This window comes from Heliconius melpomene, chromosome 12 (assembly GCF_056956725.1).
Source record: "Heliconius melpomene rosina isolate 202511_hmr_F chromosome 12, ASM5695672v1, whole genome shotgun sequence".
Taxonomy (NCBI): Eukaryota; Metazoa; Arthropoda; class Insecta; order Lepidoptera; family Nymphalidae; genus Heliconius; species Heliconius melpomene.
This window is the reverse complement of record NC_140400.1, coordinates 13,759,366-13,777,485: the sequence shown is the minus strand read 5'-3', so window position 1 is coordinate 13,777,485 and position 18,120 is coordinate 13,759,366. Positions and strand designations below refer to the sequence as shown.

The window sequence follows — 18,120 nt, the reverse complement described above, 5'->3', positions numbered from 1 at the left end:
AGAGCCGTCTATATGCAAATATTATATAAAAATTATGACATAGCATATACCAGAGGCCAGTCGTCGTTGAGTTCCGACACTCAACATGCAATGTCTCCAGAACTTCGTGGACAATCGGAAACGGAAGTGCCTTAAGGCACTGGGTACAAGTGATCTTAACTATAAGATCCCAGATTTCCTATGCCTACGTGCGTGACTATGTCCGAGATACCGCGGGAAGCTAAAAAAACTACATGTATGTAACCAAAAAGGTATATTTTAGTAGTTATTTAGTTTATAAACTTAAAAGTATTCTACATTTAAATAAATACATATATAAATAATTTAATTGAAGAAAAAAGAAAAAATAACACGCTGTATACTACACAAAAATGAACACGCTGTTATTAAATGCACGCTATATCCGTAGAACTAAAATTAAATTACTTTGAAAAAGTAATTCTATTGAAAGTCTTTCGCTGGTGGTAGCTATTATACCCACATATTCACGTTTCATTGTTTGATAAAACTTGTTGTAAATATTGAAGTGTAGTCTTATTTTATTTCATAGAAGAAAACATTATGGAAAACGATTCTAAATATAATAATTACATAAAAGACATCGTATATACGTTTGCTCCTTTAAATTTAATTCTTAAATTATTTTCATTAAACAGTAATAGACAAAAATATACACACCCATGTCGAGAAGTTACGAAGAGAGCCATACCCGTTTTTATAACCGGAAGTATAAACTTATTCACATTGTATTACAAAATGGAATATTTATATAAAACTATATTGGTATCAGTAATGTATACTGATATAATTCAAATGGTATACGATATTTGTCAATATATAGTGGATGTTTTTTTTGTATATAAATACGGTGCAGAATATTGTTATGAATATACTAAGCAATATGCTTGTATTGACCGTTTGATTGGCAATGGTTTATATTCCACAATTCGACTAAGATTGATGAAAGTGATGGCGGTTCTGTTCTTTGTATGGCTTTTAAGCACCATATTTGATTACGCAATTTGGGTGAATGGATTTGGTTTTATACAAACGACTGTATATTCAATATCATATGTCTATATGTTTATTAAAATATTAACTAATTTAGACCTTACTGTGAATGTGATGCATGTTGAAATTAGGCTGCTTATTTTGGGTGATATCATCCAAGATTACTATATGAGTGCCCAGGACTCCGCTGGGGGAGTCGACGATATTGTTGCGAAAAAAAATTGGTTCTACAACGATGGTGGAGACACACATGTTGTCAACAATGGCCTGTTACGAACAGTAAAAGTAAATTCCGATATCAACCTACAGGAAGTGAAGTCGCTAAGTAGATGTTATTTGTTATTAATAGAACAAGTGAAATTTATTAACAGAATGTATGGAATTAGGGTAAGTAAAATAATTACTAGTCTTCATTTGGTTTCTGTCTGACTGTTTAATTTTTTTTGAAATGGAAGTTAGTAATACAATTGACAAAAAACTTAAGTTAAAGATAATTATTTTCTTATTAATTATAATTAAGTTATGCGCAAGCTTCAAGGGGTCATAGATCTAAACCTAAATATATTAATTTCACCTTGACTTCCTCATGATCCGTGAGCTAGAAGAAAGAAAAAAAACCTATATTTTATGTGAATATCAATTTCTTTCCCATCTTTGTTTCAGATGTTACTAAATAACACAAGTTTATTGATAGACATTATCAGATTAACCAACTTGGCCGTATTAGTTGTATTAGGATCTCAGGTAAAGATTTATCTACTATTAATGTAAACAGATCCAACATTAACAACATAAAACAACATATTAAATACCTAAGTATCGCTTGTAGTTTCGCTGCAATAGCAAAGGATCATCTTACTTCGAAGGATCATCTTAATACCTTTCCCCTAGCTAGACCGATAACATTATATAAAATTTTCTATCAAAAAATAATTTTAATCATTCCGAAATAAACTTGAAAGGGATTTGAGGGATTTGATAAATATTATTTATTATTAATAAAATTTTGTTATAATTATAATTATAAATAAAATTTTGGTTAGGATTCCGGTTACGCTTCTGGATATTATCCAGCTATAGCAACTTTCTCCAGATCTTTAGCTTGCGTCATAGTGCTAATAAGCCTTGTTGATCATTGCGAGCGCGTGTACAGGCAGCGGGAAAGGATACTTCTCCTTTTGGACCATCTAATCACTGATAAAAATCTCGGTAATGTGCATTTAACACCACATCATATTTATCACAATATTTTTAATCTCTCTTAAAGCTTCTTTATGCCTTTTTCATATAGTAGTGTATACAGACAGAACTTGGTGTCAACTCACTTCGTTTTCCACTTCCCACCCAGCTTTTTTTAACACAATTCGTGTTAAATGGTGGAACTTCGCACTGCTCTTTATCTACAAGACAGAAGAATTAAATCCCACAACCCTCAAAAGTCTACGCCACAACGGCCTCAATTAATATAACATTTTATTTATTACTAACCATCAAATTACAACTTAAACGTTTGTTTACATTTTTAATTATTTTTTTTAACATTTTACAGATAATGAAGTGTTATCAGCCTTTAGCAATTTTAAGTCCCTCGTGCAGTCACAGTCCATAGACTTTCACATGTACTACTTCATGCGCCTCGATTACCCGCTGCTGGTATCAATAGCATCAGTGGTGGTGACTTATACCATCATACTCCTACAAAGTTAGACCACTGTATAGTGGTACATGCACAATGATATAATAGTTTAATAATAATGTCAATTTTCGAAATTATTTAAGTGAAAATATATTTTGTTATCATTTTTCTCAATAAATCGTTTAAAATTAAAATGTCTTTGATTTAGTCATTGTCTTTAGCATGATCTCAGTCACAAGTCACATCCATCCATTCAATCTTATATAATACTAGCGGCCCGCTCGCGGTTTCACCCGCGTGAACTGTTATTATTAATTTCTGTCTCCATGACTACGTCCTAGTGACGTCTATGCAAAATTTGAGTGTCCTAGCATTTATAGTAACGAAGTTTCATACAAACCTTCGACCCCAAAAACAACCCCTTAGAAATCGAATATTGCAAATTCCCGTCTTAGCGAGCACCTAAGTCCTATAAGTAACTCCTATGCAAAATTTGAGATTCCTAGCACTTGTAGTTTCTGAGATATCGTGATGAGTGAGTGACCTTTCGATTTTATATATATAGACAAACATATAAATAATAAACGAAAATAATATAATAGTCGCAGTCAAATTTACAAAAAAGAATTTAATGTTGGTATTTCTTTTAGGCCCCATTAAGTATCATTAAAAAAAAGAACAAACATCAGGAAATAATTATTATCCTGTCATTTGTGGCAGATTATTAGTTGATATATTTAATTATTATTTTTCTAATTATTTTATATTTTTGTTTTAAGAATCATTAAATATTATGATGTATCATTTACATTTGTTCAGAAAAAAATAATTCAATGGGAGTGCTTAGTATGAAGTCAAACATTTTGACCTATTTAACTATTGGTATTACACGCAAAAGCATCTCATGGACGATCTATTATTAGCGCGTAAGCGGACTTGTATAATGTAAGTTCAAAAACATAGAAGTTTTATATCTAAATCATAGAAGTTTTATAGAATAAAGTGCTTAAAAATTTATTTAATTAGAGGTCGGAGATCAAGAATTAACTAACTACGATTTTTCATATTTTTTTTAATACCAAAATTGTGCAATTGTGCATTGTGATGTGTTTATAAAAGAAAAAATATTATGTTTATAAAATAAATGGTTCAGAATAGAAAAAGGTAGACTTTAATATAACTTTTGATTGTTCTAAGTGATTTTGTGAAATTTTTAAAAAATAAAAAGAATTTTAATTAATTTTAGCTAAATTTTAATAAATTGATAACTTAAAATAGTTACATTCTTATAAAATAAATATCATCTTTTTTAAATTCAAATATTAAAGATAGATAAAAAAATAATAAAATTTGTACAAGATAAGTTGTGCTTTATGGTGTCTCTTACTTTGTTATTTTTATAACACCTATTGGTTTATGCTGGTATTGTAGAAACAGTTTTGCATTTTAATATCATTTTTCTTTTGTTATCTTATTTATATTTAACATTTATTTCAGCTAGAAGTTATATTAAGAATTTAACCTTCTAGATATAGATGAAACAAACTTTAGTAGTATAAATCAATCATAATCATAGTTAAATTTCATGGCTAATTTTGCATGCACCATATTTAATTCTTAATTTAAATAGAAAAATAATATTTGTTAAATGTCATATTATAGTTTTATACATGTGTCATGACACAAAACCATGTGGGCGTGTATTGAATTTCAATTTAAAATTCTCGAAAGGATTTGAATTCGCGTCTCTCATATTCTAATCAATCTAGCACAGTACTCTATGGTGCTTTTGTACTGCAAGTGATAACAACCAGTACACGCTGTAAGCAAACAGTGCGTAATAAAGATTAAATTTACTTTATCTTATTGTTATCTTAAACAAATTAGAGGGCACTATACCTGTGTATGTTATTTGGAATGTATAAAGCATAATTAACGATAACGAAATCTGTTCGACTATTCGATGTTCTGATAATGTAATCATAAAAATGGTAGAAGAATTAATTAATTGTCAACTATTACCTATATAAATTTTTTTTAAATATTAATTTTTGTTATTACAGTGCCAACCAAACTAAACGAAATGAGCATCCTATAGACGTAGGTATGGGATGATAGCTGAAAGATATGTCAAATACGAAAATATATCCTATATATAAATGTATATATGAGACTGATAATACCCATATCAATATCTGCTGATAGCTAGTCGATTGTCAAAGCAGAGTCTGCAACGACCGCGCCACTGAATACATAAATAAGTTATGAAATTATAAAAGAAACATATTTTTCTAAAGAATAGTTGGTTGTATTGGAAATTTATATTAGACAAGCGTTACAAAAATGAAGGATCTGGAGGAGAAAGGAAAGAAAACTTACACAGTGAACGATCTGTCGAATGTGGAGTTTACCAAAAATGGATCAGCAAACGACAAAGACAGGTATGTTAGCATAAATATATTGTGGAATTATTGTGCATAGGATATTTACGATAATTACACACATATTTATATACACACGTATTAAATATAATATATTTCTAATCTAATGTCTAACATTAATTAAAGCGCGGAGTTGAATTTTGCCACTCAACACGTAATGTCTCCAGGATTCCTCGGAAAATGAGGAACGGAGTGTCTTAAATTTTTAACACTAGGTTCCCAGGTTTCCTTTGCCTACTCTGCTCTTTGCGGGATACAGCGTGAAGCTACAAGAAATGTAATAATAATAATCAACAAAATATTTTACATTAGTGTTAATTTATTTATATTGGCATCACAGGCAGGATATGTCGGAAAAAATGAATTCTTATAAACCTTTGCTGGCTTTTATCATTCGTGATTCGTGAAAATTATTATAATTATGTTCTAGAACATTAGTTGCCATAGACTATGATTAAAATACCTATAGTTATAGTTTCAATTCATGTTAGCGTACCGAATATACTACTCGATCTAACGATAGATGTTTACATTATTTTATTATAATTTTCATCATCATCATTTGAGGCGCACCTGGTTGTAGGTTCGATTTCCACACGAGTTCGATTTCTTCGCTCTGGCAACGAGACGTCTGAGTTCCGCCACTCAACACACAATGCCTCCAGAATTCGGCGGAAAGTAGGGAATGGAAGTGTCTCAACACATGATCTCCCTCTACTTACCCTGCCTGCTACGCGCGGGAAACAGCGTGACGCTAAAAAATATCAACATTTCAATATTATAATTCCAATGCCAAGAAAACGTTAAAACAAATACTATCTAAGGTCAAACAAAAATTGTTGGAAAATTGTTTCCAACAATTGGAAATATGCATATATAGAAAGCACTAAGCTACAACGCTACAAGATATTAATTGTAGTCTCCAAAAATCTAATAATGTGGAACCAAAATAAAAGTAGTCAAATAGTAAATATATTTACAATGAAAAAAAAGTAATTATTTATACGCACATACAAAGAAATTGAAGTAGATAATTATATAATTTATTTGGTCTGATTATACGTTGTGAAATAAAAGTTGTGCAAAAGGATGATTCATACAAGGATGCTTCTACAGATTAAAAGATTAAAAGTGCTTATTGGCAAAATTATGTTATTGGCAAAATATATAATCACAAACTCAAATTTTATGCTCCTTTCTTACACTTTCTATCACTCAGTAGAGTTAGGTCGTCAGTCGTCATAAGTGGCGCAGCGGCACCATGGTGTGACTGTAACGCGACGGTTGTGGGTTCGATCCCCACTCGAGGAAATGAAATATTTATTTACGTTTATTACGTTTTATTAGTATTTATTAGTTTTTAACATATAATGACTCTAGAATTCGGCGGAAAATGGGTAACGGAGTGTCAAAATTTGGTTTTTACTTCTGTTCTCTCTTCCCTTTTAAACTAATACTTTAATTTATAAAGCAGAAAAAAATATTTGGTTTAACGAGCTTATCTCAGGAACTTTTTAAAATTTGAATTGAAAATTACTTTAAGTATTGGATAGTGTATCGAGGAAAGCTTTTGATGAGTAAGTTCAGTTAAAAAATATCGGTTTTACATACACTCTTTACCGTTATATGGATGATGTACGCCGATATATTAAGATATATTTATTTCCTAAAATTTCTTGTGTAGTCTTTTAGGCTCGGATAAATAATGTTCAAAATTATGTTTTATACCCATAAATTTTATTTTATTTTAGCAATGCCGATACCGAAAGTCCAAATGAAGTACCAAGCGTATCATTCATCACACTAGTGAGTTTTTCTTTCATTTTACCGGTTTTTGATATAAATATATCAAATAATAATTTAATAATTAATTTTCAGTATCGTTTTGCTTCCGGAATGGATAAATTGTACATCTTCTTGGCAATCATATTTTCTATAGTATGTGGATGCATGACTCCTATAAACACGCTTCTTTTCTCATCCTTGTTACAAAGTATGGTAGAATTTGGTATATCCGTACAAGTAGGAGAACCAAGAACTCAAGTCTTTCTTGATGCAGTCCGAGATTTTGCAATCTATAACAGTATAGTTGGGGCTGTTCTAGTAATTCTGTCATATGCTGCAACTGTACTAATGAATATAGCAGCATATAACCAGGTAACTATGCCAATAATAAGGTTTTATATAATATATATTTTTAATTATGTGTAAAATTATAATTATAAATAATCTGATTTTTTTGTGACATTTTTTCAACAACTCACATGTTTTTAGAATATTTTTTCTTTCATTAATGTGAAATAGCACTTTAAAAAAGGGATAATAAATATATATTCTCACATTCCACCTATATTTGACTAAATATCTAATAGTTCTATTAATAAATATTTATGTTGTTAATTCTTAATAAAAGGTATACAAAATTCGACAAGAATATCTAAAAGCAGCGCTTAACCAAGATTTCGAATATTTTGACACTCACAAAACTGGTGATTTCGCTGTTAAAATGACGGAGTAAGTTAACTAATATTGCCTATTTTAATTATTTGCTTCATTTTTGTATTTAAACCTCGTAATTTCCATATAGAAAGAATTATCTATTAAAGTTCATGTTTTTTTATGTTTTAGTGACGTTGTTAAATTAGAAGACGGAATAGGAGAAAAACTAGCCACGTTTATTTTTTACCAGGCGTCGTTCGTCAGTTCTATAGTCATGGCGCTTATTAAGGGATGGAAACTTGCTTTGTTATGTTTGATTTCTTTCCCAGTAACACTTTTCTTGGTTGGTCTGGCTGGATTGGTAAGTACTATATATTTTTTATGACATTCAGAATGAAATTTGAACCCCCCACCTTCGTCCAATTAGTCATAATAGCCGTTTTATAATATAGCTTTGGTAGCAGGGTAGTCATGGGTAACGTGGGAACCTAATATTGAGACACTCTGTTCCCATTAGGATACTTCCGTCCCCCCCTTATCGTCGAAATTCTCGAGGCACCAGGCGCTTTGCCTATATTAAATATTTCACTTCCTGAGATCCCTCTCAGGAATCGAACCCACAACCGTTGTGCTTACCGTCTCACGCTTGTGCGAAATAGTTTAAATGTCACGTTCTCAGTTAAATATAATTATATACGTAAATATACTCAGAATGAACATAAACAACTACTCGAACATTATAAATATAATATTATCTTTATAGATCGCATCAAGGTTATCTAAAAAGGAGGCTTTGGCATCAGGAAAAGCTGGTGCAATAGCGGAGGAAGTATTAGCGGCAGTTCGAACTGTTTATGCTTTCAGCGGTCAAAAAAAAGAAATAGAAAGATATGAAGAACATCTCTCAGAAGCAAGAAAAATCAATATTAAAAAAGGTAAAAGCAACCTTCAACTCTTCTTTCTTCTTCTATAGATAGGTACTTAAAATAAAGGAACAAGAAAACTAAACGTTTTTAACGCCATTTTTCTTTCTAGGATTTTTTAATGGCATGGCAATGGGTACTTTGTTTTTCTGCATTTTCTGCGCCTACGCCATGTCTTTCTGGTTCGGTTACAAACTTATGGTAGAAGAACCCGAAACATACGACGTCGACACAATGATTGCTGTGAGTTTAAGACGCTGTTCTAAATGAATTGATCAATTTTCTATTTATTCTATGACGAATGCCTATATTATTTTTTTATATTATAGTTTCATTTGTTTCATATACTTGACTTTTATAAATGATTCAGGTGTTTTTCGGTGTTATGATGGGTTCTGCCAACTTTGGTATATCTTCCACACTCATGGAGGTGTTTGGAGTAGCACGTGGAGCGGGTGCACAGATTTTCAATTTGATTGACAATGTACCTTATATCAATCCATGTTTAAATCGAGGCTTCACACCCTCTACAATCGAAGGAAATATAGAATTCAAGAATGTAGTTTTTCACTATCCTTCGAGACCTGATGTCCCCGTAAGTAAATTTTGTAAAAACTTATTATTATTTGAGACTTAAGCATGGAAAAGGGTATAATTTAATAATATTTAAAATAAATTTTAGGTCCTTAAAGGTGTAAATATAAGTGTACAGCGAGGTCAATCAGTCGCGCTGGTCGGACATTCAGGATGCGGCAAGTCTACTATCATTCAACTGTTATCTAGATACTACGACGTTGTTGATGGCAATGTAAGATCTATTTTAAAGCGATTATATTGATATCAGCTTTCGTGATATTAACGTGAAAACGATAATAAACATATTTTTATTGTGTTATCAAGTTTGAGTCAGTGAATTTTAAAAGTAAAAGTAAATGGATTAAAAATACTGTATACCTATATAATACTTGCACCCGCGCTAGCAGCACTCTAGATAATCGACACTTAATGTTTGTTCAGATATTAAGGTGATGTGGGTTTTTATATTCATGACATTCCCTATATGTGTATACTTTATACAAAATGAAAAGTTTTTTAGTATTATAATTTACGATACATTCTGTATAGATCAGTAAAGTAATACAACGTTAACGATGCAAATTGCAATTTTTATGCGCCCTGTCGGCTGTATTTTTACACGATATTTTATTTATGTTTTATAACATTTTTATTATATGATTCATATCAATGATGTTCGTAATGGACTCAAGTGATGTCTCTAGCCTGCATTACTAGGTAGAAATATCTTGTTCAATCCAGTAATGTAAACCAGTAAAGACAAGCTAGAGGCGCAGGATAAGTGACAATGCACTCTGGAGTTATGAGTATTTTCTCGTTTTGGAACAGATAATAATATAAAATAAAGTAAAAATAATATTATTTGTTAATGACTAGGTTTCAATAGATGGCAATGACGTAAGAGAAGTATCAGTAAGATGGCTGCGGGCGCAGATAGGTCTCGTCGGCCAGGAGCCTGTGTTGTTCAATACCACAGTCAAACAAAACATCCGCTACGGCAGAGAAGATGCCACAGATGAGGATATCGAAGCGGCCGCTAGACAAGCAAATGCACATGAATTTATTATGAAACTACCTTCAGTAAGTTATTAATTTCATATTTTAAAATTCATATAAACTTTTTTATATTTTAATCAATCTTCTAAATAAAGTATAAACTGATCAACTCGTCAATAATCATTAATTTTATTACAGGGATACGATACATTAGTGGGCGAGCGCGGTGCATCTCTATCCGGCGGACAAAAACAGAGAATAGCTATAGCACGAGCTCTCATTCGGAACCCTCGTATTTTACTGCTGGACGAAGCAACTAGCGCTTTGGATACATCGTCTGAGGCCAAAGTTCAAAAAGCTCTCGATAAGGTACAAATTCCGCACAGCTTAACTTTTAATATTCATAGCCTCATTTGTGTTTCTCTTTTAATATTTTAGTATATCGTACGGTACTTCAGCGTTCGTTAAAATAATTGATATTTTTTTTAGGCTTCAGAAGGTCGAACGACGATAGTCGTGGCGCACAGATTAACTACTATCAGAAACGTTGATAAGATTTATGTATTCAAAAGCGGAAATGTAGTGGAATGTGGTAATCATCAAGAGCTGATGAGTAAAAAGGGACATTATTACGATATGGTGATGCTACAAGCGTCTCCTGACATGAATGAATCGGGTAACTTGATAATAACGCACTTTTATTCTAGTATCTAAACTTTAGGTGCACGATAATTTTATAGTGACGTCGGTTGTCTTTTTGAATCCTAGATATAAATCAATTCAGATCATTTATCTTTACAAAAGATTTGTCTAGATGTCTTAAAATTTCGTTCTATGTATAAGTATCATATAGTTTTACAATTATTTAGAGAAATTACTTTTGAACTTTTTATAAATTATCAAATTTACAAATAATACTTATAACAATATGAAATATTCTTATTTTGTGCTATAAATATGATAAAATTGATTTTTCAAAAAAAATATAATTTTATAGAACAAGACAATAAGCTCGGTCGTACTGTATCTGTCCTAAGCGAAAAAGACGACGAAGAAGAACATTTGGAAACCAGATTACAAGTAAGTAAATTTATTGTTTTTATTATACAGGTGGAACTGTCAGCGCCACTTTAAATGAAATCACAGAACGAAGAATTCTTAAAAATGAAAAAGTTTTTTTCAAACAAAAGAAATAATAAAATTATCGTTTTAAAATAAAACGCCATTTGTAAAGTATAATATAGGCACGCACGCACTTACCTGTCAAAGCGGCATCGTCGCATACGTACTTATGTGTGCGTCACACGAAATACAGGTATGGACAAAAATCGTGAAATGAAAAATATCCTACGTCCAAACCGTTAAGGTACCTTGATTATTTTTTTAAATTCTGGGTTTGAAATATTTTACCCTATTTTCCCAGTTTCAGTAAAAGAAGCGCTGCCTCTTCCACTCTGTATAAAATATTTTACTTTTTTATATTATGTACAATTTGAATGGACACATTGTCTCTTAATGGAAGAGAGAGGAGGAGTTGAGTTAAGTGCTATTTATGAAAAAAATGTTTTTTTTTTAAGGAGGACGACTCATTAGTGGAAGCTGAGGATATATCTTTTGCCCGAGTCGTGAAGTTGAATGCACCAGAATGGAAGTCGATCACAGCTGCAAGTTTTTCTTCACTCATCAGTGGTTTCTCTATGCCTTTACTTGCTGTCATCCTTGGAGATTTTCTCGGAGTGAGTCTGTGTTTTATATAACATTTGATTATCACAATATTAAAACATAAATGATTTTATTTCTTGTTTATTATTCGTCAAAACATTACCTAATAATATTAAATTCCAAAGGTACTTTCTAATCCGGACACGGATGCAGTGTTCGCCGAGGTGCGAAAATATGCACTTATATTTGTCGGAGTCGGTGTTTTCTCTGGAGTTACTAACTTCATCATGGTAAGGAAAAACCAAAGTTGATATACGAGTACACTTTCAAATTTTGATTATTTTATTAATGTGTTTCTTTTTTGATTTAGAATCTTTTTATCTATTAAATTATATAACAAAAAAAAATATAAGCTTACTTGTAGCCTATATTATAATATATCTATTGAGCTCCTCTTTCTAGGTGTCTATGTACGGCGTTGCTGGTGAATATCTAACGGCTAGGTTAAGAAAGTTATTATTTGAGAAACTCCTTCACCAAGAAATTGGTTTCTTCGATGATAAAAACAACTCGACGGGCGCTTTGTGTGCGCGACTTTCTGGAGAAGCAGCCGCTGTACAGGGAGTAAGTTATCGGACTCCATATAATGATATTTCAGTATTGAATAGAATAGAACAAACTTGCAGACAATAATTAGTCTGAACTAACGTTACATAGGTTACTTATTAAAGAGAATGGATGTAAGTCTTTCATAAATAACCCGTTTTACATATGGCTTTAAGCTCACGCATTAGATATATAGGTTTTTTTTGCCCATTTTTTTATTACATTTTTAACAGCAATGTACAGCGTACATTATGTTTTAACATACGTACTTAATTTCTTAAAATGAGATAGAAAAAATGTTAAAAAAAAATAAACAATAAATATTTATTTCTATAGGCTACAGGTCAAAGAATTGGAACAGTGCTACAAGCAGTTGGCACATTTAGTTTCGCACTTGGTGTTTCTTTGTACTACGAATGGCGTCTAGGATTAGTTGCTTTGGCATTTGTTCCGTTCATGGCAGCAGTTCTTTACAAGCAAGGAAGAATGGTTACAGCTGAATCGTTTGGTACTGCGAAAACTATGGAATCAAGCTCGAAGGTAAGACTGACGTTGTTTAAATAGCACCCACGGTTATGTAACCTTACTATTTTTTCTCCATGTTTATTGTAATATCCATTATAAGTACTTACCTACACATAGGTAAGTAGATTATGACGACAGGCTAGCTATGGTATAACTGGTGTTGAGTACCGGAAAAAGGAGAGTGGTAAGTCCCTACATAAAAGTAAAATGTTATTACAGTTAACGTAATAGCTGAGTTCTCATAAGTATTCAATTCATATGTAATTTTTTCTAACCCTCTATTTGTTATTATTAGATATACCTACCAAATAACTTGTAAAAAAACAAATCATATTTACCTATATTTAAGGTTGCAGTGGAAGCAGTATCGAACGTACGCACTGTAGCATCTTTAGGAAGGGAGCAAACATTTGTTGAGGAATATGCGAAACTGCTCTTACCTGCTCTTTATATTGCTAAGAAATCTGCACATTGGCGTGGACTTGTTTTCGGTCTTTCACGGGGACTTTTCAACTTTGTGTATTCCGCTACTTTGTTCTATGGAGGTAACCTTATGGTTTACCAAGGTGTCGGATACGATGTTATTCTAAAGTAAGTGTCTCATGTTAGTTAATATGGTTAAAAAATATTTATGTAAGCAGCAACATAAACATTATTTATACTTTAAAAAAAAAAACATATACCCTTTTTTTTTTGAAACTGAAAAAATGAATAGAATCCACAACGTTCGCGTTTATAGCTCGACATTTGAAATGATAATGATAAATTGATAGATTACGAAACAATATCTTTTTTAGATCAGCACAAACGCTGCTAATGGGTTCATCGTCGGCGGCACAAGCTTTTGCCTTTGCCCCCAACTTCCAGAAGGGAATTAAAGCAGCAAGTCGTGTTATCGTATTGTTGAACAGGGAATCGAAAATCACAGATCCAGCACAACCCGCTGTCGAAAACTTTGTAAGTTTGTTTTTTAGCTTACCGCATTTAGTAGGGTACGCAAAGGGAACATGGGAAACTGCTTTGAAGAGCTTAAGATATTCGTTCCTCACTTTTCGACGAATTCTGGAGGCATTGCTTGTTGAGTGGCGGAACTCAACACTGCGCTTTCCACCGTTGGCAGAGCGAGAAAATGAAAATTACTATGCCTTCAAATTTTTAATTGACCTCATATATTTTTTTTCTTAGTTACCTATATTACCTATATATATAATACATAAATTGTTATTGACTTCATTTATTTTTAAAACTATAAAAAATCATTTATAGTATGAGAAATATAGTGTTTAAATTTCTCATATGACATTTATACTTAATAAAAATTTTAGCTAGTAGATATATACTTAAGACCCTATATATAAACTATAATAAAGTTGTGTAAATATAATGATGACGATAACGATTGGGTATATATATTATATAATATTTAACATTTATTATAGAACGGTACTGGAGAAGCAAGTTTACAAAATATACACTTCAGATATCCAACACGACCACTCATTCAAGTGCTAAAAAGCTTAGATTTAGAAATAGAAAATGGGAAAACAATAGCCTTGGTCGGTGCCAGTGGTTGTGGGAAAAGTACCATCATACAGCTGCTTGAGAGATACTACGATCCTGATGATGGCATAGTGGTGAGACAGGAAAAAACATTTTTTATCTTATATAAATTTAAACAATTTAATTTTTCATTGATACAATAAGTATAGATACTAATTTATATATTTTTTTGTAATACGTTTAGGCCCAAAACGGAATTCCTCTACCAAAAATACGCCTTGTGGACGTAAGAAAGACGATCGGATTCGTACAACAGGAGCCAATCCTGTTTGACCGAACTATTGGCGAGAACATCGCTTATGGGGACAACTCGCAAAAGCTCAAAATGGATGAAATCATTGAAGCTGCTAAACAAGCCAACATACATAATTTCGTCACATCACTACCCATGGTATATACATTTATTTACTACTCCTACTCCTACTACATATAATTCCATAATTTCTATTAAACTATTTTTATATTATAATCATCTATTATTTTTCTGTAGGGCTACGATACAAATATTGGGTCCAAAGGTACACAGCTTTCCGGAGGTCAGAAGCAGAGGATAGCTATCGCAAGAGCTTTAATAAGGAAGCCTAAAATGTTGCTGCTGGATGAAGCCACCAGCGCATTGGATACAGAAAGTGAAAGGGTAAAAAAATATACCATTATACTTAATTGTTTTTCTCCAAAAAGCTTTTCTAAAGCATTGATTTTTGTGCCGCCTCTTTAACACAACTACCTTCTGAATTTGTGGTTTATTTTCAGCGAGCTTTGTGTTCATTATACGATTCTAAAGTGGTAGCAAGAATCAATGTGAACAAAGAATATTTTGAATTTGAATTATGTCCCTTGAACAGGTGGTACAAGAGGCGCTGGACGCGGCGAAGGCGGGGCGCACGTGCGTGATGATCGCGCACCGCCTCAGCACGGTGCGCGACGCTGACGTCATCTGCGTGCTGCACGAGGGGCGCGTCGCCGAGCGCGGCACGCACGCGCAGCTCGTGCAGCTCAAGGGACTCTACTACAATCTGAACAGGCGAGGATACTCGTGAAACAATTGGTTGCATCTATTTTATACAAATACTAATATAAATGTAAAACAAGAAAATCCTTATATTCCATTTGTACTTATTTGTGCTATTCAGTATTATGAATAGGTAAGTATCAGTTAAACACAGAAAAATCGTTGAATCCTCTTGACCTCACTATATTAAACTTAAATATGTGCTTAAATGAGATTATATAAAAAAAATTATGTATATTATTATACTTCTAGGCTAATATGTGTTAAGTATATTATGTATTAAAATCTAGTTTAAGATACAAGGATAATTTAAAAACTATTTAATTTAGCTTTTGTATTTTTATAATTTTAGAAAATAAACTATATTTTTCAATTAAAGAATATAATTTATACACATGTAAATAATACAATAATTTTAAAAATCATTCTAAGTTTTATTTACTGTCAAAGCAAATGTGGAAAGGGCAGAAAGATAACTTTTATTCTACTGATTTTGGAATAAAGTCAATGTTAGAGTAAAATCTACTAACAATATAATAGAGATACATACTTCATGTCATACATTAAGGCTTTGTGACTAGTGTGTTAGTAATTATTAATGGTTTCACATAAAGTTATATTAAATTAAGTGTTCTTTTAATCTACAAAATGATGCAAAAACAATATGCACCAAATTAAATTAAGGGTGAATTAAGAGTTTCATGTGCAATAAAAAATAGGTGTCTCAATTTCAATTAAATTATTTTTATTCTTGTACTAACTTAAAAATGATATACTATATACTTTAGTGTTCTACTCACATTTATACATAGAATTACCTTTTAAATTGTGAGTAGCTTTTTTATTGAATTTTATTAACTATATATGGTTATAGTTTATCAAACTATCTTTTATCAGGCTTGCTCACCCAAACACATTAGAATATGTAACTATTAATGGAGTTGGTTAAAAAATTTTTACTGAGTTTTATATTGCTTTATTAAAACATCCTTTACTTAACAATATTTAAAGTAAATATATTTTTTCATGTCCTCTTTTATCTTTATTATTCATACCTGGTACAATAAGTGCAAACAGTGGCAGATTTACCACCAGGCTGAGGAGACTATTTGGCCTAATTTTTGGCTCATCATATTTGCAAATGTTGAAACTTTAAACACAATAGTTTTTTATATATATAATTATATTTTTGAAGATTTGTTTTCATGACTTATAAGCCATTCTTTACGTTCCATCCCACAACTAAAACCTCCTTTTGAGCCACTTGCAACCAGTCTGTGACAAGGTATTACAAGTAATAGAGGATTAGCTCCACATGCAGATCCAACAGCTCTAGAATGACTGGCCGGCCTTCCCATTTCTTTTGCAAGAGAGCCATAAGTCTGTGTTGATCCATATGGAATTTCTAGCAATTTGTTCCATACCTCCTATGAAAATATTAAAATATATAATAAATTGAAATATACTAGTAATAAAAATATACAGTACAACATTTTCATTTTTGTGTGTATAATTAAAAATCAATTAAGCTTATTTCATTATTCATATGGAATATTATGATAATGCTTAAGTGGGCAGTTAGTAATAGAAAATTGTTTTTAAAAAGAAATTGCTTTTAAAATAAATAATAATTACTTACCTTTTGAAATTCAGTACCAAGTAATTTTATAGGTGTCGCAAATTTTCTAAGTTTTCCGTCGAAATAATCATGGATTTCCAACTTAAAGCATTTTAATATTTTGTTCTGAACCAATACAAATTTACAAGAAATCTCATCAGCAACTGCATGGAATTGTTTTTCAATATTTTTGGAATCACTAAAAACTATAATATATAAGAAATCATCGTCAGCAGCAGTAACAATTTCACCTAAAGGAGACTCAAATGTATCAACAGATATCGTTATATGAGTATCATTTTTAGAATACTTTTTTAAAATGTCTGAAATAATCATGGTAATATTTGTTTTTGTAAGTAATCAAAGAGAGGGAAGAGACTAAATATCAAATACTTTAAAAGTTCAAATAGTGCGCAATTTGTTTTTGTAACTTAAAGTCAAAATTCAAATCAAAAATGTCAACAGAACATCAACAAACGACAGACAAATGACAAATTGACATTTACACGCACTCTTAGACTCTTACATCTTCATAATCTCCATTGCTTTACAAACGCTAAACTGGCCATTGCCATTTGGCGCTATGTCATTGTGTGCAACATTTTCATAATATGTAAAAAAAAAGTAAAAAATTTTTTTTTAAGTTAAACGGTTTTATATTGCAGATAAATAAAATCGTGGGGCATGTCCACTTTAAATGAATTTTGGATGACCTTGGGATTAACTGTATCATATTCATTGAATAATGAAATGATAACTTTAAGATAATCTACGGACGTGCCCCACGATTTTATTTATCTGCAATATAAAACCGTTTAACTTAAAAAAATTTTTTTACTTTTTTATTTTTGTATAGTGCACTGAATTCTACTTGACATGCCCTTTCATTTGATACCCATATTGATGGGATTGAAAAAAACTAAATGGTCCGCCATCTTGTAGCGGCGGCCATCTTGGATTCACGATAATATCGAATATGGATAATTGTATTGTCACCAGAATCAAAGGCGTATACTAAATTTCAGATCAATCGGTTAACGGGAAGAGGGTTAAATTTCAATTATTAAATTTGACCCATACAAACAAACAGGGTGATCTAAATAAAACCGTTTAAT

At 31.5% G+C, this 18,120-nt stretch overlaps 3 protein-coding genes across 3 annotated transcripts; 2 read left to right on the top strand and 1 right to left on the bottom strand.

The window, feature by feature from the left end:
- The first annotated feature begins 680 nt into the window (after positions 1-680).
- Positions 681-2,738, top strand: Gr59c (Gustatory receptor 59c). Its single transcript, XM_085194337.1, has 4 exons — positions 681-1,398; positions 1,675-1,755; positions 2,055-2,220; positions 2,561-2,738. Exons 1-4 carry the CDS (start codon positions 757-759, stop codon positions 2,716-2,718), a joined length of 1,047 nt encoding a protein of 348 aa, XP_085050463.1. The 5' UTR covers positions 681-756; the 3' UTR covers positions 2,719-2,738.
- Positions 2,739-4,710: 1,972 nt separating this feature from the next.
- LOC146534036 (ATP-dependent translocase ABCB1-like) lies at positions 4,711-15,812 on the top strand. The gene is made up of 23 exons (XM_085195071.1): positions 4,711-5,088; positions 6,840-6,894; positions 6,967-7,245; positions 7,502-7,602; positions 7,717-7,888; positions 8,291-8,462; positions 8,563-8,693; positions 8,821-9,045; positions 9,133-9,258; positions 9,903-10,106; positions 10,221-10,391; positions 10,512-10,698; positions 11,020-11,102; positions 11,600-11,758; positions 11,870-11,974; positions 12,147-12,308; positions 12,627-12,830; positions 13,165-13,406; positions 13,613-13,772; positions 14,255-14,449; positions 14,560-14,766; positions 14,866-15,012; positions 15,221-15,812. The coding sequence occupies exons 1-23, from the start codon at positions 4,991-4,993 to the stop codon at positions 15,413-15,415; spliced, it is 3,780 nt and encodes a 1,259-aa protein (XP_085051197.1). The 5' UTR covers positions 4,711-4,990; the 3' UTR covers positions 15,416-15,812.
- Positions 15,813-16,340: 528 nt separating this feature from the next.
- Positions 16,341-17,524, bottom strand: agt (O-6-alkylguanine-DNA alkyltransferase). The gene is made up of 2 exons (XM_085195074.1): positions 17,027-17,524; positions 16,341-16,814 (listed from the first exon to the last, which is right to left on the bottom strand). Exons 1-2 carry the CDS (start codon positions 17,339-17,341, stop codon positions 16,569-16,571), a joined length of 561 nt encoding a protein of 186 aa, XP_085051200.1. The 5' UTR covers positions 17,342-17,524; the 3' UTR covers positions 16,341-16,568.
- Positions 17,525-18,120: the final 596 nt, after the last annotated feature.

What these genes read in the sequence shown, in the direction of transcription:
- agt (XM_085195074.1), bottom strand. Translation starts at nt 17,341, where the DNA reads ATGATTATTTCAGACATTTTAAAAAAGTATTCTAAAAATGATACTCAT. An exon ending in TTGGTACTGAATTTCAAAAG is followed by an intron (nt 16,815 to 17,026) that starts GTAAGTAATTAT and finishes ATATTTTCATAG; the next exon opens with GAGGTATGGAACAAATTGCT.
- Gr59c (XM_085194337.1), top strand. Translation starts at nt 757, where the DNA reads ATGGAATATTTATATAAAACTATATTGGTATCAGTAATGTATACTGAT. An exon ending in ACAGAATGTATGGAATTAGG is followed by an intron (nt 1,399 to 1,674) that starts GTAAGTAAAATA and finishes TCTTTGTTTCAG; the next exon opens with ATGTTACTAAATAACACAAG. An exon ending in TAGTTGTATTAGGATCTCAG is followed by an intron (nt 1,756 to 2,054) that starts GTAAAGATTTAT and finishes AATTTTGGTTAG; the next exon opens with GATTCCGGTTACGCTTCTGG.
- LOC146534036 (XM_085195071.1), top strand. Translation starts at nt 4,991, where the DNA reads ATGAAGGATCTGGAGGAGAAAGGAAAGAAAACTTACACAGTGAACGAT. An exon ending in TTCAAAAAGCTCTCGATAAG is followed by an intron (nt 10,392 to 10,511) that starts GTACAAATTCCG and finishes TATTTTTTTTAG; the next exon opens with GCTTCAGAAGGTCGAACGAC. An exon ending in ATTTGGAAACCAGATTACAA is followed by an intron (nt 11,103 to 11,599) that starts GTAAGTAAATTT and finishes TTTTTTTTTAAG; the next exon opens with GAGGACGACTCATTAGTGGA.